The following is a 20,555-nucleotide window of genomic DNA, read 5'->3' on the forward strand; positions in this document are numbered from 1 at the left end:
AAAATCCCTGGTGACATTTTTTTCCATTTTAGCAGATATAGATCATAGGTAAAATCCACCCTCTAGTGGCCAAAGGCATCATGAAAAAAAATACTTTCATAAGACTAGGCTAAAAAGTTAGGAAGAGATTGATTTTTTTTTCATGTGACTAGTTTGTGACCTAATTCTGAAGGCAGATTCAAGAGGAAGCGTCTAGAAATGTTTAGATCCGCATGGTTAAAATAATTCCCAAGATAACGGACAAGTTTAAGATTCATATGCCTTTTAGATTTGCCAGTGCTTCTGTTTAAGTGTGTTCATTGCTGAGTTCTCTGGACTTCTGAGGCCCTTCATAAGTCCCAAGTCAGCTGTATCACCTAAAATACGTTTTCATTTGTCCTTAAATAGTTTTCAAAGGAGGATGCCCACTGTTGATCTTTGTGAGGACTCACTCAGAGTAGTGGTTGTTTGCTTTTCCGTCAGATACTTACCAATTATGTCTATTACTTTTTAAATTTTTTTATTGGAGTATAGTTGCTTTGCAATATTGTGTCAGTTTCTGCTTTACAGCCAAGTGAGTCAGTTATACATACACATATATTCCCTCTCTTTTGGATTTCTGTTCAACTTGGGTCACCACATAGCACTGAGTAGAGGTCCCTGTGCCATACAGCGGTTCTCATTAGTTGTCTGTTTTATACACAGCAGTGTGTATAAGTCAATCCCAGTCTCCCAATTCATCCCTTCCTCACTTTCCCCCTTGGTATCCGTATGTGATGGCTGATCCTTATGTCTTAAAAAGTCTCCTCTTCTAATAAGACTGAATTTCCCCCTCTATACACTATAACAGTTGTCCCCACTTCCTTCCCTTCCACCTAAAAAGTACCTTTAATAAAGTCAGTCTTTTCCTAATATGACAAGTACCCTTGCTGTTTAGTCACAGTTATCATTTCCCTTGGTTAATGGCAACCTGTCTTGGAGTTGTGATTCTACCCAGAAAATACCTATAAAGTATCTATCATATTATCCCTTTGCATTACACAAGTATTAGTAACAAATTTCCATTATGGAAAATTAGAAAACATGAGCATGCATATCTGAAATATAAAAAATAATCTGCTCGGTTTCACTGCCTAACAAAACCCACTATCAATTTGGAATACATTTTCCCAGGCATTTTTTATTGCATTTGTACAAATCAGGCATTTGTAAAGAAAAGAACCACTTTTTTTGTATTTCTCTGTCAAAGGTTATGTTGCTCGATGATGCCACTTTCCTGGCAAATTCAACTCACCCACTGTGACTGAGCATCTCCTATATTCACCCACCTATGTGCTGAGGACATGAGAAGAGAACAGACAGTTGTTAAAGGGAAAACACAGTTGGGACCAAAGATTGAGCAGTGTTTCAGAGTGTGACTGCCAAGCAGGACACTGGATCCAGCACAGAGGGTAATCTCAGGCGTGAGGCTCAAGGGAAAAGAAGGGGTCTTCTAAAAGCCAAATATAAACAATCTGGGTTTCATATGCTGGAAAATTCAGGCATTTGAGCTCCTGATTGGTGAAAACTCAGCTTCCCTGGTGACCTAGCTGGTAAAGAATCTGCCTGCAGTGTGGGAGACCTGGGTTCGATCGCTGGATTGGGAAGATCCCCTGGAGAAGGGAACAGCTTACCTACTCCAGTCTTCTGGCCAGGAGAATTCCATGGACTGTATAGTCCTTGGGGTCTCCAAGAGTCAGACACAATGGAGCAAATTTCACTTTGACTTTTGGTGGGAGCTGGGCTAATCAATCATGAAAGTACAGGGCTGATGCTACTGGTGTTTTTCCAGGAAGTGGTCTTTGCTGCCCATGTGAAGTGGTGACTCGGGGTAATCAAGGTTATTCTAAGTAGGGTTCTTCACCTTCCACCATCAAAATCCCATGGACAGAGGAACCTGGTAGGCTGCAGTCTGTGGCGTCGCTAAGAGTCGGACACGGCTGAGCAACTTCACTTTCACTTTTCATTTTCATGCATTGGAGAAGGAAATGGCAACCCACTCCAGTGTTCTTGCCTGGAGAATCCCACGGATGGGAGACCCTGGTGGGCTGCTGTCTATGGGATCGCACAGAGTTGGACACGACTGAAGCGACTTAACAGCAGCAGCAGCATCAATAGAAATTGACTAGAGGTCAGACAAGAAATTCATGTAAATCTTTTTTGGGGCCCCTGCTGTAGCTGGGGTAGCGAGACCAAGCACCCCATCCCCTATCCCTACCCTGCTCCTGTTAATGGGGTTCTGTTGTATTTGAACGTGCCTAGAACAGAAGTTGGTCCATAGAAAGCAACTCAATAACTGTCAGTTTCTCAATTCCTTCTGAAAGGTATTGTAACATCTTTGGCTAAAACAAGCCAGCATCCTAGGCTCAGCCTCAGCCTCTCCCTCTTTCTCACTCTTCACATGGTATTCATTACCAAGTATTGTTGTTTTACTTTAAAAACTACATGTTTTCTTCTTCTTTCTTTCTTTTTTTTGCCTGTGCTGTGCCGCTTGTGAGATCTTAGTTCCTCGACCTGGGATCGAACCTGTGTCCTCTGCATTGGAAGCACAGAGTCTTAACCACTGGACAGCCAGGGTTAGAAAGTCCCTGTTTTACTTTTTAAATGGCTCTTGACATTCATTCTCTAGCTGGTGCTGCCACTGCCCTCATTCCAGCCATATTTTTCTGGGGACTACAGAAGTAACCTCTTAGCTGGTTTCTCATCCTAGGTTCTTGCAGGTCTCTCCATTTTCCAAAAGGTGACTGGAGTATTTGTTCTGAAATGCAAATCAGATTTTGTCATTTAACACCATCCACCCCAACACACACAGACACACTCACTCACTCACTCACTCACTCAGTCACACACTTCATTAGAGGTCCTACCTGATCTGGAACCTGCCTCCCTCTGGTTTCTTCTCTGCCCTTTGCTCGTCACTGGGTTTTCCCTATCTTCAGAAGGAGCCCCAAGCCACGCTCCCGGTACTATGGGACTTCCACACACACTGGTTGCCTCCTTGAATTTCTCATCGCTTCTCCCACCTCACTGATGTGACACACTCCTGACCTCTCAGCCTCTGTCCCTTCCTCAAAGGGCAGCCCCTTTCCCCTCCTCAGAGGGCAGCCCCCTGGAGCTCAGCCAAGGTCATCTCTGCTGTTCCTTCTTCCTCCTGGCACCCTAAGCCCCTCATTGTTTACACTCACTCAATTAGTTTACATGTATTCAGATTCCTGTTTGATGTATTCCTCCTTTAAATGACCCTGGTAGAGAGAGATTGTCTGTATTCATCAAGTCACAGAGCCCTGGCACATAGTAGGCACTTAGTAACTATTTCTTGAATTAAGAATGAATTGATGGAGGAGACAAGAGCCTCAGAGAATCACCGACTTTCACCACATGCCTACTGAAGGCAGCAGGTCTTTGCAGTGATGGAGAATATAGACTCACCGCATGAACAGTCAGGAAATGACTTACAGCTCGATTTTGATTATCCATGAATCAGAAGACAGGGAAGGAGGTGGAAATTTGTAGATGGCTCAATAACATAAATACTAGGGAGGCTGGTGAATCTTAACACTTCAACTTAGCCTCTATCGTCCTTTCCAATTGAATGTTTGTATCAGTAAGAACCATGATGGAAATATTGACTGATCTGCATCTTTTTACATCGATTTTCTGTCTGGCCCAGGAGCCCCTAGCAATGAAAGGGTAAGAAATTAAGGTGTAAAAGAAAGAAGCGGCATCAGCACCACTGATCTCCACAGCCAACTAATACTCTGTATTTACTTATTCAGCTTCCTGCATGTTCACTGATATTTGTGTGTGTGTGTGTGTGTGTGTGTGTGTGTGTGTGTACTAGGAGCATAATTACTCCATGGAGATCTGTAAAATAGCAATACTGCAGGTCTGTTTAGATTCAGAACAGAGCATTTCATCTTTTGATAGGATTAGTGCAAGCAGAGATTCTTGCCTATGTTTTTCTGTTTTTAAGATTCCTACTGTGACTATACCAGCAAAGAGAAAGAGAATCATACACACACATACACATGGGCACACACACAGTTTCCCTCGAAACAAAGTTCTCAGTGAAGTGAATGCATTGCCTGACCCTCCGCAGTGCTGAGGGGCTGCCTCTATGACAATGAATGAGTTTAGCCACAATTTGAAAGCTCACAGACAGTCATCTTAAAAGAATAGGATTATTGTCTCTTTGCCCACATCTTTAACTACTGTGGGTGAGATGCTTGGAAATTTGATATCCTGGGGACTGGCCTAGACTTGAATCAGGGGGCATTGGGTTTTCACATTTTCTCCGTTCCATCTGAAATGCGGAGGAGACAGCCTTTGAATCCAACACAACACCCCTAAAGAGAGGAGCCTCTCTCTGTCTCCCTGCTCACTTCGGTCTGAGCTGAAAGCAAAACAAAAAAATCAAACAACCCCCGCCCCCCCCAAACACTTCAGATTCACTCTGACCTTGAGCTTGGCCTGAACCAGCAGGGACCGCGGGTGGTGAGGGGTGAAGGGATCAGACTGGCATCTCTTTAAGTTTCCCGTGTTGGCAGACAGGTTCTTTACCACTCACGTCACCTGGAAAGCCCCTGTTGTTGTTCCTTTTCCCAGGTAACTTTTTAAGTTGATATGTTGTATTTTTGTTTTTATTCAGTTCAAGCAATTTTCTTTTCTTTTCTTCTTCTTTTTTTTTTTTTTTGTGTGACATGTGGGATCTTAGTTTCCTGACCAGGGATCTGACCTGCATCCCCAGCAGTGAAATTTGTGGAGACTTAACCACTGGACCGCCAGGGAAGTCCTTGCACTGGACCACTAGGGAGGTCCTCACTCGAGAGCTTTGCAGGTCCATTAGCCTTCTTTTCCTGAGGCAGCAGGAGGCACAGGTACCTCTCCAGGGGTGATACAAAGGGAGGAGTAGTTGCAACTCGTTACACAAAGTGTGAAGCCATCTGGTTACAATTGGACTCAGATAGTTTGGGGTTTTTCCCAGTGGGATGTCATGGGCAGTGGGGGCGGGGAGGGGGGGTCGAGGAGGGAAGAGCTTTAGAGGAATCGCAGGGTGGGGCCAGGAGCCTGTCCCCTGCTGGTGGGAAGATGCTGTCTTGGGGTGGTGAGGAGAGAGAAGACAAAGAAAAGATGGCAGAGGCCGTTGCAGTGGGGAGAGTGGAAAGCAAGCGCCTCTTAAACCTGGAGGTGGCCGTCGTGTCTGGACAGTTCAGACCCGTGGGGTGGAACCTGGTTCACTGTGCCTTCGCTGAGTCAGTTGATCCTGGCGGACCTCGGTCTTCCCAGGAGGACACAGAGGAGTCCCACCCCAGCAGTAGAACATTCGAAAGGGTTCTCGGCAGCCTAAGAATCACCAGGCGGGGTCCCCATCCTCTCTCCTCTCTTTATCCCATTGGGTCTAGGGTGTTTCCAGCCCAGGGAACCGAGTGCCTGTTTGCTTCTGCAGGGTGGCACTCCTGGACAGAGTCACCCCACTGACTGGTTTTACCTTAGATCCATGATTGCCAGCTGACCACTTGGTTCTGCCTCCCAATCTTTTTTCTTGATGAATTCACTCTTACTCTGCCCAACAACAGTTTCAAACCTGCACATCTTTAAAACTCCTCAAGTTGCAGTCATGTTATAAAGAAGATCTAGGACAGTGGTTCTCCAAAGTGGGTTTTTGTTCTCTGGGAGACATCTGGCAGTATCTGGAGATGCTTTCGTTTGTCACAAGGAGGGAGAAAAGGGTGATGCTGCGGGAGTTTGGTGGGGGAATTCCGAGGCCAGGGAGGCTGCTCAGCGTCGTCCAGAGCTCCCAACAGTAACGACCTGGTCCAAAATGTGGGTAGTGTCACAGTTGAGAAATCCTGATTCTGGGTGTCATAGACTGAAGTGTCCCCTCCCTCTTTCGTAAGTGGAAACCCTAGTCCCCCAGTATAACTGTGTTCAGAGATAGGGCCTTTAAAGAGGTAATTAAGGTTCTGTGAGGTTATCAGAACGGGGCTCCAATCCACTATGACTGGTGTCATCTGACCATATAAGATGAGGACGAAACTTGGAGAGGTGTGGCCACGGAGGAAAGGTCACTCGAGGACACAGTGAGAAAGCAGTGTCTGCAAAGCAAGGAGAGCAGCCTCAGGAGACACCAAACTTGCTGACACCTTGATCTAGGACTTTCTGCCTCCAGCACTCCGAGAGAATATGTTTCCGTTGTTTAAGTCACCCAGTCTGTGTTCTTTTGCTATGGCAGCCCTATACACTGTAATTTATTTTTTGCAACAACCTGGGAAAGTGGGAAGAACGCCTAGCATTGAGCGCGTGGCCTTAGAGCGAGTTTCTCTACCTCTCCGACTCTTCATCCCTCATCTTTCAGCTGGGACTGGTCACACTCATCATTTGGGATGTCATGAGGGTTAAACAAGTTAACACAGGTAAAGTGTCAGTAAGGAAGCAGAGGCCACTCACGTGCTACTGGACAAAAACCCCTTGTGGGTGGAGACCTTGCTATTTGGTTGTGTGATCACCGCATCTGGAAGTTTCTGGCATATCACAGGTGCATCTTAAATGTGTGTTGATTTTTTTAAATTGGGGTATAATTGCTTTACAATATTGTGTTGGTTCCCCCTGTACAATGAAGAGAATCAGCTATTGTTATTCTGTACAATGAAGTGAATCAGCTATTGTTATTCAGTCGCTAAGTCTCCTCTGGCTCTGCATTCCCATGGACCGTAGTACACCAGGCTCCTTTGTCTTTCAGTATCTCCTGGAGTTTGCTCAAACTCATGTTCGTTGTTGAGTCGGTGATGCTACCTAACCATCTCATCCTCTGTCATCCCCTTCTCCTCCTGCCTTCTATCTTTCCCAGCATCAGGGTCTTTTCCAGTAAGTTGGCTCTTCACATCAGGTGGCTAAAGTATTGGAGCTTCAGCATCAGTCCTTCTGATGACTATTCAGGACTGATTTCCTTTAGGATTGGCTGGTTTGATCTCCTTGCAGTCCAAAGGACTCTTGAGAGTCTTCTCCACAGTTTGAAAGCATCAATTCTTCAGCACTCAGCCTTCTTTATGGGCCAACTCTCACATCCATACATGACTCCTGGAGAAACCATTAGCAGCCATATGTATGCATCCATCTCCTCCCTCTTGAACCTCCCTTCCACCACCCCCCACCCCCATCCCACTCATCTAGGTGATCACAGAGTGCTGTGCTGTATAGCAAGTTCCCACTAGCTGTCTCTTTTATACAAGGTAGTGTGTGCATGCCAACCCTTATGCTGATTTAATCAGTGGCATTTTAGTTCCCCGTTTAAAAGCTGTTTTTTAAGCATTCTTTCTGTACCAGATCCTGCAGGCATAGCTGTGAACTCTGCCATCACAGCCTCTACCTTCAAACTTATATTCCAGTGGAGGAAGAGAAATATCAATTGATAAAAAAACAAGGTTAATATGATTTCAGATCATTGTACGTTTTCTGATGGATATCAGTTGAGTGTTATAATGAGAAACTGGTGGGGGAATGCTACTTTGGATAGTGTTTTGAAAAATTATCTGAAGAAGTGATGTTTACTCTGTTTTGTTTGCTGGTATAGGTGTGTTTTATTGGTGACATAAATTCTTTAAGAGCTATTGCTCTTATGAAGTGATATTCCAAAATGGGGAATAACTGTTAGTACAATCTTCTCTTATCTATTGTATCTATCTGTCTATATTTATATATACACACACACATGTATATACTGGTATAATACATTCCAGGAAAACTCAGTATCTCTTATAAAACCATTGTACATGTAAAGCAGTCAGATTCTAGGCCTTGAAAGCTATAAACAGGGTTTTCACCAATGGGGATGTCCAGTGGGATGGTCTAAAGTTGTGAAGGATGCCAGACCACCACTGGCTGTGCGGGAGAATCCCAGATACTTCAAGGTGTTTAGTCAAATTCTTATCAGTGGTTCAGATGGTAAAAAAAAAAAAAAAAAAAAAAATCTGCCTGCAATGTGGGAGACCGGGGTTCGATCCCTGGAGAAGGGAATGGCAACCCACTTCAGTATTCTTGCTGGGAGAACTCCATGGACAGAGGAACCTGGTAGGCTACAGTCCACAGTGTCACAGCTGAGTGACTAACACTTTCATGTTCACTTTCGATCAAATTCTAATAAAACCCTACAATCATTGTGATAAACAGTCCCTCCCACCCCCCAATTCCCAAAATAGCCTCTAAAAGGCAATATGGCCCCTGTTGCGAGCCAGAGTTTTGAGGGTCTGCAGCAGCCTCCTGATCTTCTAGCCAGTTGTTATTCTTGCTCTTGGGGTCTTTGACATTGTTAACCAGCCCTCCCTGGCTCCCGATTCTCTCTTGGCTTCCAGGCCCACACCCCTTGGGGTTTTCCCCCCTCCTTCCCCCATCTCTGCTTATCTCTCTCTAGCTTCTTGCTCTCCACCTCTGCCCATCCATGTAGATACACCCTTGATTTCTTCTTTTTTCCTCTTCATGTTATTCGATGAAAAGTTGAACACATCTTCCAGGCATCTCGAACCCAAAGTGCTATTCCTATGCTTTTTTGGCTGATTTTCCCAACTGCCACGTGGACCTGGTTAAGTGAGCCCTGAGTTAAATGTGTCCAAAATCCAACTGGTCAACTTCCTCTAAAACTTCTTATTCCTTTTGTCATAACTGTTGCGTTCACAGCAACATCATCCACTCACACATCCTAGACATGGCAGCTGTCTTAACCTCTCTTTGTCTCTCCCCACATCCAGTTGCTTAGTCTGTTTTCTCAAGTCTCAGGGAGTTATTGGAGCTGAATATTCTGGATCAAGTCCTGCAAAGATCAGATCACTGGTAATGAAAAACAGTGCCCCGGAAGAGGCTACTCTTATCCCACCCTTCTGATCTCGATTTTACTTTACTTTAAATTCTGCTCTAACCTAATTTTTCTAGACCTTGGGCGTACTGCCCTGAGCTAATTTGTTTGCCCGAATTAATTACCAGCAGGGGGTGGCAGTCTCATTTTCATAGAATCCTTCTGTCTTGGAAGAGATGCCTTTTTCTTCAAACAGTCCGATTTAGGTACTTTGGCAGTGCAAAGGGTGTCTTGACATTTCCGTAAAGACATTTAAATGTTACCGTCTCTAAAGAAACAGTTTTAGAATGTGAAATCTTTTTTCTCCCCCCCAAGGAAGAAAAACATCACCAGCTTAATTATCTCTGTAAAATAACTTCCTCATTTGCTCTTCATGTTGCTAGTGGAAAAAGATGATGATACTGTTTTCAAAAAACAAAAACAATTCTGGAGGATTTCAAGAAATTTGCTTTTGATTTTCATCTGTATAAATAATACCACAATTCAGAGGTCAAAGATGCTTGTAGGGTTATGTGTTATCTTGCAAGTTGATTTTTGAAAGATCTGCTGGAACGGCAAATACGAGCAAAAAGATGCTACTGGTGGTTGTTGCTCCACACTAAGAAGGCAAAAGAGACTTAACTCTTTAGATGTGTACGTTCTAAAAATTGTGATAAAAAATCAGATAATATGAAATCTGTCCTATTAACAGAACTTTAAGTGCCCAGTGCAGTATTGTTAACTACGTACTCATTGTTGTATAGCCGAGTTCTGGAACATTTTCATTTTGCATAACTGAAACTCTATATCCATTCAGCTGCAACTCCCTATTTCCCCTCTCCTCCACCCCAGCAACTGTCATTCTCTTCTGCCCCTGTGAGTCTGACTACTTTAGTTTCCACATTTCAGTGGAATCATGACAGGTTTTTCCTTCTGTGACTGGTTTATTCTGCTTAGCACATGGCCTCAAGGTTCATCCATGTTATAACACATGACAGGATTTCCTTCTTTTTCAAGACTGAATAGTGTTTCATTGTATGTATATATTGTATCACATTTTCTGTATCCATTCATCTGTTGATGGACATTTAGATGTTTCTACCTCTTGCCTATTGTGAAGCATGCCACAATGAACATGGGAATGCAAATATATCTACAAGATCTTATTTTCAATTCTTTTGAATAAATAACTAGAAGTGAAGTTATAGATGTAGGGTAATTCTATTTTTCATTTTTGAGGAATCTCTGTATTTTTTGTGTTTTATATAGCAACTGCAGCCTTTTACATTCCCACTAACAGTGTATGAGAGTTCCCATTTTTCCACAACCTTGACAACACTTGTTATTTTCTGTTTTTGCTTTGTTTTCTTAGGGCCAGCTTAACTGGGATGAGGTGATACTTCTTTGTGGTTTTGATTTTCACTTCCCTGATAATTAGTGATGTTGAATACCTCTTTGTATACCTGTTGGCCATTTATCTTACACAGTTCACCAAAAAACAACACCAACTGAATTAAAGACTTAAATCTAAGAACCTGAAACTGTAAAACTCTTGAAAGAAAACTTAGGGGAAAATCTTCATAAAATTGATCTCAGCATTGATTTTTGGATATGACACCAAAAGTAAACATAAAGTAGGATTATATCAAACTGAACATTTCTATCCAGCAAAGGAAGCAATCAATATAGTCAAAGGCAGCCTTCAGAGTGGAAGAAACTGTTTGCACACTCTATCTTTAATAAATTGTTAATATCCAAAACTCTTGTAAAAAGAAAGATTTTCTGTTGACTCTAGATCAGAAATCTAAATTCCTGACTTGTGCTATAAGCGATCAGAGAGTAAAGATTTTGGACTTTCCAAGCATGTCTCTGTTGCAGCTACTCAATCTATCATTGTATGAAATCAGCCATAGACAACATATATGTGGATGAGTATGACTGTGTCTCAATAAAACTTCATTTATAAAAAGAGGGATGAATCTGACCTCTGGACCACTATTTGCTGATCTTTAATCTAGAGCTGGGTTTCCGTATCTGTCTCTTTCACTGTTTAGCTGGGTGGGTTTTTGTTGGGGGCTGTTCTGTGCATCATAGGATGGTTTGCAGGAGCCTTAGACCAGAAGCCAGAAGCAATCCCCTCCCTCCACCCTCCCTGTGACAAGTCAGAATCTCTCTAAACATTGCCAGATATCTTCTGAGGGGCAAAATCACTGTTGGTTGAGAAACTCTGATTTAGATGATTAAAATAATCTGATAAAGGGTGATAGGAAATATTTCTGTAAAGCTACCAGAAACCTGGAGAGATAGAAGAATGGAAATCCATAGGGTATTTGTCTCAGGGAGGTCAAGGTCCCCTTAAAGGGGTCACTATCACTGCCGAAAGATGGAAAACAATTCAAAAAGTACTGAAATGGCAACTTACTTGAAAAGTGCTCCATAAATAATGCAAATATGAGCTTAACCTACTTTAGTGATAGGCACCAAAAACAGAACAATTCAACACGTTAGACTGTGCTAACGGGACATTCTGAGCTCCGGGGCTGGCTCTGGGCTGCTGAAAACAAGCTGGCGGTTCCAGAACCCACTTGAGCAAGCGTTTATTTTTTCTGCTTATCTGAATTCAGAACCAACACAGGCAGAGTGATTTCTGAAAGTGCTCACATGTTTCTCTTTGTTTGGACAGGGCCAGACAAAAAATGGCCTGGTTTCACTGCACATTGGCAGGAACACATGTTTTTAAAAGTTAAAAACAGCCTAACATTCGTGAGTGAATCTCAAAGAATGTTGTCTTCTTGTCCTTTAGAATAAACACCTGTTTTGCAAAAAAAAAAAAAAAAGAGAGAGAGAGACTAAGAGCCATCTTTCTTGAGAAATCGTTGCTTTCTTTTTCTTTGTTGCTGTTATTCTATTTTTAACAGTTAAAAACTTTAAGCACAGCGTACCATATTATAATTTAGATATTTGTCATTTTAAATAAACAAAAAACCACCCCACATTTCATCAGGAAGTTCAGTTAAGCCCTTGTTAGCTGAGCTTCATTCCTGACTTGAAAAACAAAGGAAATCATGGATCCTTTTCTTCTGGAATAAAACGCTCTCTAGCTAGGTCTCTTTTTCTAATTGATTGGAGGAAATACGGAGTCCACATCCTTGAAAGGAGCTGTTGGCTCTTAGGTCCTGTAGCTAGTGCTACTTCCTGTGTGATCACAGCAGATGCACTCCACAACCTATGTCCCCCGGTCACCAGTACCAGTGGACGTGACATCATAATGGGGTCATCTAGTGGATCATGACAATGGTTGGGCTCATGACAAAAGGTGGTAAGGACAGATTCTTCATAACCTTCCTGGAAATTTACATTTCAGTGTATCCCGAGAGACCCAGCTCCTCCAGTCCCATCTATGTGCACCTCACTTTCCCTTGAACACCCACTGCCTTCCTGGCAGGCTGGTCCGGTGTGCGTTTAGATGGTTCTGGTTTGACCTCAGACCTTTCCTTCTGTCCCGCAGGCTACCATGGCCTCTACTGTGAGGAGGAATATGACGAGTGTCTCTCCGGCCCGTGCCTGAACGCTGCCACCTGCAGGGACCTCGTCAACGGCTACGAGTGCGTGTGCCTGGCAGAGTACAAAGGTGAGCATCACGGGGTGGACGTGTGAGCATCACCGGGTGGACGTGTGCCGGCGTGGCTCTCCGTGACGTCACGGATCTCTCCACGCACGTGCGTAGACCCCTGACTGGAGCGTGAAACTGTTTAGAATAAGAATCAAATGCTGGCAGTGGAATGATGTATGGGGGCCAGGGAGAGCAGTGTGCACGTCTCTGGTTTCCTCTTGATAAACTGAAGCATCTCTCTCCTGTCCTTTCCTTCTTCTCATCCTTCTCTTCTCATCTCATATGTAAAAAGCTGAGGATAAAACGGAATGGGACGTGGACTCCCAGGCTCAGGTCAGAGGATGCGGCTGTGGCCCCGGGGGAGGAGGAGAGCGTCTGCCCTGAAGCGCTCTCTGGGCGAGGAGACGCTGCTGTGCTTTTCAGGGGGAGGAGGCGGGTGGAGTCTCGTGCGTTGGCAGAAAAAGTTCATTCTCGTTAAATGAGTCGGTAAAGGGGAGGCAAGTGTTCATTTGAGTGGACTTGTGTCAGAGTCACTCTGGGAAAACGGCCAACGTCGATGAAGCGTTTATAACAATCTCAGGTGGTGTTAGTGGCGAGGACTCTTCCTGTTAGTGCAGGAAACTCAAGAGACACAGGTTCGACCCCTGGATCGGGAAGATCCCCTGGAAAAGGACATGGCAACCCACTCCAGTGTTCTTGCTTAGAGAATTCCGTGGACAGAGGAGCCTGGTGAGCTGCAGTGGTTCATGGGGTTGCAAAGAGTTGGACACGACTCAACAGCTAACACACATACACACACACCCTGTTCTAAGCCCTTACATGGGTAAATTCATAAAAAAAGACCTGAGAGTAACTCAAGAGGACGTAGTGTCAGCCTTCAGAAGCCCCTCCACCTGCCTCCCCAGTGGGCTCACTGGCGTGGCTTCATTAGAGCCCCAACACCCTCAGCCAGCACTGTGTCAGGGGCCTGGCCCTCAGCTCCTCTGCATGGGTTTCTGTAAGTCATGACTTCAGCGCTGGTGTAAACTTTTTTAATGCCTTTGAGGGCTCTATTTATATCCATTTCACTTAACCTCTGGCCCACACCACTGCCTGCTTGATAGCATCAATCCGCTACTGACCTGGCTTTGTAGCAGATGTTGCTTCTCTTTGGATGGACCTACCTTTATTTAGAGGTCTTTCTGGTGAGCCTTGAGGGTTTGTCGGGCACATGAATGAACCTGATCTAGCCCCTGGGTGGAAGGGCTGAAGCCGGACCCAGTCTTTGCTGTATGTTCGGCAGATCTGATATTCCTCACGGAGTATGATACCCACTTAGAGCTGAACTCTGCCAACTTCCGTGAGGACAAGTGTTCTGGCTTTCACATGGATTTCAGTTCTAGGTGGATCCAAGTATCCAGAAATAGGGCATCCTCTCAAGTCTGGAAAGAATAGAAGAGCAATGAATTCGGGAGACCTAGGTAGCTTATCCTCACTGTGCCATTGGCATTCGGATGACCCTGGATAAACCTCTTCAACTGACTTGTTGATGCTTCCTGAGAGATTTTGAGATTCTTCAATGACAACATTAGTAGAGGTAGATGTGCTTCAAAAATTTAAATCCTGGAATTCTTTAGTTTATGATAGAATTTTATGCAGTAAGTTTCATCTTTATAAATGACAAAATTATTAATGGGGTGTACTCTGAATTTGCTTCTTGTGTTCCTGGCTTGGAATCAGTACTCATGATATCATGACCAAGAAATAAAAAGTGAAATTGTATATGGTGACCTGCTAGTGACTCCACAAATTCATGGACTGTGAGCCTAGCTTTTTAACCTTTTTCATCCATTTTTCTCAATGGGTGTTCCCAAATTTTGCTGCTTCCCTCAAGCCTTATATTAAATCACTCATTCATCTTTATGGAATGAAAGAAAGGTTATCATTGAGAGACAGTTTGAGATTTGCCTAGTTTTCCATGTCCTAAGCAGTGGTTCTCAAACTTGAGCATGTGTTAGAGCATGTGTTGAGCTGGTGGGCTTCTTAGAACGTAGTCTGCTGGGTCCCAGCCCTTGAGTTCCTGATTCAGTATATCTAGGGTAGGGCCCAATAATTTGAATTTCTGATAAGTTCTCAGATGATGCCGATATGCTGATTCTTGCTGCCCTTTGAGAAGCCCCACCCTACAAACTCATCTGCAATCACAACTGCTCAAATTTGATTGTCCTGCCTATTAACTATCAAGTGCTCCCCGTTCCACTCAAGGCTAATCCTTCTGTATATGTTCCTCATTCCACCCCTTCTATTTTTCTGTGCCCTTCCTCCATCAGTTACAGATGCCCTGCCGTGAATGACTCAAGAGGGTAGGGTTGACATGAGATGACTCAAGATCCTGGAGGGGATCTCAATTGCATTTGAGGATGTGGGTTTTCAAGAAAAGGGTGCAGTGCCAGGAGCCTTTATGTACCACAGGATTAGGAAATATGGTTCTGGTGAGAACGGAGGACTCAGAGACCAGCTGAGCCATAAAGACCCCTCAGCTTGTAGAGAGGAAGTACGCACTGTAGTGTGCTGCACATGACCCTGTGAGGCAAAGGGCTCCTATCTCATGGATCCTGGCTGTTCTTTAAGAGGACTGCTGGACTTCCTTGGTGGTCCTGTGGTTAAGAATCCACCTGCCAATGCAGGGGACTCAGCTTCCATCCTGGTCCAGGAAGGTTCCATATGCCGTGGAGCAACTAAGCCCATATGCCGCAACTACTGAAGACCACGCCATCTAGAGCCTGAGGGCCACAACAAGAGAAGCCACTACAACGAGAGGCCCTCACACCGCAACCACAGAAAGCCCACAGGTAGCAATGTAGACCTGCTGCAGCCAAAAATAAATAAATAAAAATAAAATAATGACTAATTAAAAAAAAAAGAAGACTGCAGTTAGACTGAGCTGGTCCTTATGTGTATGTGTGAGTGTGTAAGAAAGAGAGATAAAGAGAATGGGCCCCTGCTCACACCTGGAGAACCTTGAAAAGCACAAACTGGGAGGCCTCTACCCCTCATAGACAGGGCTGGCTTGACTGGCCTGTCTAGCACTGGAGGAGAATCTCTAGTATCATCTGTTTCATTGCCAACCTCAAGCCTGGCCAGTCCAGGGAGCCTGTACCAGCAACTCAACGAGGGAAAAAATATCTAGGAAGTAAAAACAAAATTGCGGCAAAACCCACAACTCTAAACACTCAAAAAGGGAAGTGAAAATAGTAAGGTATGCTCCTCAAAATTAAAGTTAGGTCTGGGAAAGCAAAAGGAGGAACTATGTCATGATAGAAGAAAAATATGAGGAAATGGAAACTGTGAGTGAAAAGACATGAAATACAGAGAAAAGATCCAAGAGGTAATGTTTCATCTGAATGATGGATGCTGGGGAAGAAGAAAGAACACACGGAAATAAAACCAGAAACAAACAGCTACTAGAAGGAGAAGTCTAGGAGATAGATAAAACTGGAATTTTCGCATCGAATCAGCTTACAGAGTACCAGAGGATTAATGAAGGAGATGACATATAATTTGTGGTTTCCTGGTAGAATTTCCAAATCTAAGACTACAGAGAATATTTTTTGCAAGATTCTTCATAGGGAGTACAAGTTACACAAAAGAAAGACGAATCAGCATGGAACTGCTCTTCTCTAGAATGAAGCTGGTGGTCGGTGGTTAAGAATCTGCCTTCCAGTGCAGGAGACATGGGTTCGCTCCCTGGTCGGGGACCTAAGATCCCACACGCCTCAGGGTAACCAAGCCCTCATTCTGCAGCTGCTGAGTCCTTGTGCTCTGGAGTCCATGCCCGCACCTGGAGACGTCTGTGTGCTGTGATGAAGATCCTGTGTTCTGCAACAGGACCTGATGCAACAAAATAAATCAATATTAAAAAAAAATAAAACAAGACTAAACAACAGTGAAGAGTGTTTTATATTTTTCAGAGAAAAAGTCTGGTAGTTAAAGGTTCATTTATATTTGAAGGATAAAGACAGACATTTTCTACACTTAAGGAACCCCACGTACCCTCTCTAAAAAAAATTATTTTACAAGGTATACTCATCAAATTGGAACTATATCAGAACAAAGATAACCAGATAAGGGACAATAGACTGTACGAGGAAGGAGGTTGAGCAGACTTCTTTGCTTGTTATAAACATAAATAGATGCCATTCATGTGATTGTAAATACTAATTTAGTGGTGAAGAAAAGTCTCTTGAAAGAATAAACATGCATACTGTATTAATTATTATTATTCCTGCATAGTGAATTATTATAAGGTAGTGGCTTAACACAACACCCTTTTATTAGCTAACAATTTCCTACATTCTGGCATGGATTAATGGATTCCCTGTTCAAGGTCTGGTATCCAAAGCTGGAATCAAGGTGTTAGCTGGGATAAATGCTCATCTGAGGTTTAAATAGGAAGGATCAGATTCAAAGTCCCCTCAAGTTCTTGGTAGAATTCACATCCTTGTAGCTGGAGAATTGTTGACAGCTTCTTGAAAGTGATGAGGGAGAACCTCTGCTGTTTCAAGGCTCTTACTTCAAGAGAGGCCTGAACCCTCTTAAAGCTCTCACCTGGTTAGGGAAGGCCCACCCAAGGTTAACTCAAAGTCAACTGATTAGATTTTGCATCTTCAAACTTTCTTAACCATTGCTGAATGCCATTGGTTAGAAGTTCTCATTCAAGGGGAGGGAATTATACAAGGATCTGACTCACTGAGGAAGGTCACCCTAGAGTGTGTTACCATGTGAGTTGGTGGGTGTTTGGGAGTGATTGGAAGGCACACAGGTGTGTTAGAGATCTCATCTCAATTGGCAGGTAAAGTGATTATTTCATTTTGAGGTTATTTATAGAGACCTTTAGGTTTGGGTTTAAATAGGCATGTAAACCTTAGCAAAGTAGCAATAAATGAAAAGAACTTCTAAACTTAGAGTGATGGGCAGGTGTTGAGGTGTGGGGTAGAAAGGATTAAAAGAAAAGCAGAAGGGGCCAATTTATGCCCTCAATGCAGAGGAAGGTCACAAGACCCTGGACCTGTCTTTCCTGTCCCTCTTTGGAGGCATTTTTCCCAACATGTATTTACATATGAGAAGTCTGTATGAACTTAGGAAACTATCAGGTGAGTGAACATTAGTTCTTAACTAACATTCACCTCTGGAGTTAGACCTTGGGTAAGTGATATGTGGAGGGGAAGATTGGTACTTTAACTTCTTACTTTACATATGTGCTTTTTGCGTGGTGGTTTCTAATCTTTTCTTTTTTTAAAAAGTGTAAATAAATGAATATAACTTCCTGAAAAGAATGAGTGCAATAAGGTCAGGCGAGTATAGCTAGGAACATTTTGAAAAAAGAAGGCATGGAGGGGGAACTTCTGCCAGATGTTGAAACCCATTATAATGCTGCAGCTATTATTGCATTCCCACGTAATGGGTGCGAGAATGGACAGCTAACCAAAACGGAATAATGGCCTAGAAACCCTCGTCTATAATAATATATGACACTTAACAAAGAATTGCTATGAGTGGGAAGGGAATTCTTTCTTAAGAAATGGTGCTAAACAAAAACTGAGTTGCTAAACAGAAAAAAAAAAGAAATGTCCTTGCACACACTTCGAAATAAGTTCCTTGTGAATTTGAAAAAAATAAGTTTGGCTTTGCATCCTCATCTGCCTTCTTCCTCTGTCTTTTACAACCAAATTTCCTTAGAGTTGGTATAGATGACACCTCTATTTCCTTTAATTTTCTTTTCACAGCCCTTCGCAGTTTGGATCTCATTCTGCCAAATGGATTTGTGGTTCAGTCACTCAGTCCTGTCCAACTCTTTTTGACCCCATGGACTGCAACACTCCAGGCTTCGCTGTCCTTCACCATCTCCCGGAGCTTGCTCAAACTCATGTCCGTTGAGTCCATGATGCCATCCAACCATCTCATCCTCTATCACCCCCTTCTCCTTCTGCCCTCAATCTTTCCCAGCATCAGGGTCTTTTCCAATGAGTTGGCTGCTCGCATCAGGTGGCAAAAGTACTGGAGCTTCAACTTCAGCATCAGTCCTTCCAGTGAATAACCAGGGTTGATTTCCTTTAGGATTGACTGGTTTGATCTCCTTGCTGTCCAGTGACCTAATTAAAGACTGAAATCCCAAAGCTTCCAACTCCCCATTCCTGCCCCATCACCCTGTGATCACAGGGTTCCTCATGAAACTCACCTGCTTTAGCCTCCACAGCTCTGTTCCTCTCCCTATCCCACCCCCAACCCTAGTCTCCCCTCTGGTCTTTTGGGAAGAATCCTTGTCCTCTGGACACCATGGATACAGGTTGTTTCCAGGCTTCACTTCTTGGCTCTTTCTTTCTCCTCCTCTTTGCCATCTGTATCCACTGACTGAAATATTGATCTCTGAACAGGGGTGCTTTCTCCTTCCTAAACTTTCCAAGCATTTTCTTGATATTTGGTATGACAGTTATGGTCAGCCTTGTAGTCAGCTGTTTCTGGCTCCAGACTTTCCTTTCCTTGACACTCAATTATAACCTCCTGAATGGCAGTGACTACACAGGCTTTTTGTTGGGGGGGGGGGGCGGGGTTGTTGTTAATTAATGTATTTTGTTGGCTGTACTGCATGGCATGTGGAACTTCCCCGACCCAGTATTGAACTCATGAAGAAGAGCAGAATCTTAACCACTGAACCACCAGGGAAGCCCCTCTTTTTTTCTTTTCTTCTTCTTCTCTTAACTTATTATCTGCTCTTGGTACGGCAGCTTACTCAGAGTAAACACTCCACAGCTATCTGTACTTGAATGGAAACCATTGCTTAACACACTAGTAAAATAAACCAAAGCAACTTGAGCTTTTTGCCCGTAAGTTTCCACTGTGGATTATGAAATTGTTAGAAACAAAATACATGGAGGGACTGAGTGATCTCTCTTCAGATATACTGAAAAGCTGATACTTCTTTAAAACTAGTTCACAGCTAATTCACCATGGGACTTTGGTTAGCATTCATCAACCGTATGTTGCCAAAACATCAAGTTACAGACCCACATTATGCTGAATTATTATTATAGCAGAACAAATTTAATGGTCAAGACTATACCCACTTGGAATTTTTGGTGACAGAAGTTAGAAAATACTTCCATTTTTAATGATGAAATATGATGATTATGAATAATGAAAATAATTTATGAAAATAAATACCATTATGTATGTTTGATTTAGAAATTGTTAGCAAGTTTTACTAGTTTTACTTTATTTTTAAATTAATTTTTATTGGAGTATTGTTGCTTTATAGTGTGTGTTAGTACTGTAGAGCAGAGTGAATCAGCCATCCATATACACATATCCCCCCTCCCTTTTGGATTTCCTTCCCATTTAGGATACTACAGTACATTAAGTAGAGTTGCCTGTGCTAAACCATAGGTTTTCATTAGTTGTCTATTTTATACATAGTGTCAGTAGTGTACTGGTCTATCTTAAATGGCGATATATTCCCTTATTACATCTGATATGAGGCTACTATAATAATTCTGGAATGAACATATTTATTCATATAATTTTCATATTTTCTGGATTTTTTTGGAGGGATAGAATCTCAGAAATAAGTTTATTGGGTTGTGAGTTTGATCACATTGTACCTAGTTGTTGATTTTTAAAGTCCAGAAAAATGTATAATTGAAAAGATGAAAACTCTTTCTTTGTTGGCTAGAATTATTTCCTCTGTGTAACCAGTGGACAAGAATTTCTGGATTGTATACCTAGCCATTCTCAAGTACTGTGATTGATAGAAAAATGGAGAACTCAGGGTTTCTTCCTTTATCAGCTTATTGTTTAACCAGAAGAGCAGACGGCGGCTGGCACACACGTGAAATAATGAGGCGAAGGTCGAGGTGTCAGTTGTAATTTCTGAAACAGATTAGAAAAGGTTGAGCTCTGTGAGGTTGAAACCCTGGAAAAGTTTTCTTGGAGGAAAGCAGTTTGCATAAAGTAAGATGATGTCTTCAAATGAATAGGAAGTTCAAAGAACACTTCAAGCTAATTTTCCTTACCTGACTTAATTTTCTTGGAGCTAAAATAAAGATTTTTCAGTTGTGATAATAT

At 42.9% G+C, this 20,555-nt stretch overlaps 1 protein-coding gene across 1 annotated transcript in view; it reads left to right on the top strand.

Annotated features, from left to right (window-relative positions):
- Positions 1-20,555, top strand: part of DNER (delta/notch like EGF repeat containing) — a 378,088-nt gene that overhangs the window by 315,703 nt on the left and 41,830 nt on the right. Inside the window, exon 9 of the mRNA XM_043909786.1 lies at positions 12,351-12,473. Coding sequence (XP_043765721.1) covers positions 12,351-12,473 — 123 coding nt within the window. The remainder of the gene's footprint in view (positions 1-12,350; positions 12,474-20,555) is intronic.

This window comes from Cervus elaphus, chromosome 8, assembly GCF_910594005.1.
Source record: "Cervus elaphus chromosome 8, mCerEla1.1, whole genome shotgun sequence".
Taxonomy (NCBI): domain Eukaryota; kingdom Metazoa; phylum Chordata; class Mammalia; order Artiodactyla; family Cervidae; genus Cervus; species Cervus elaphus.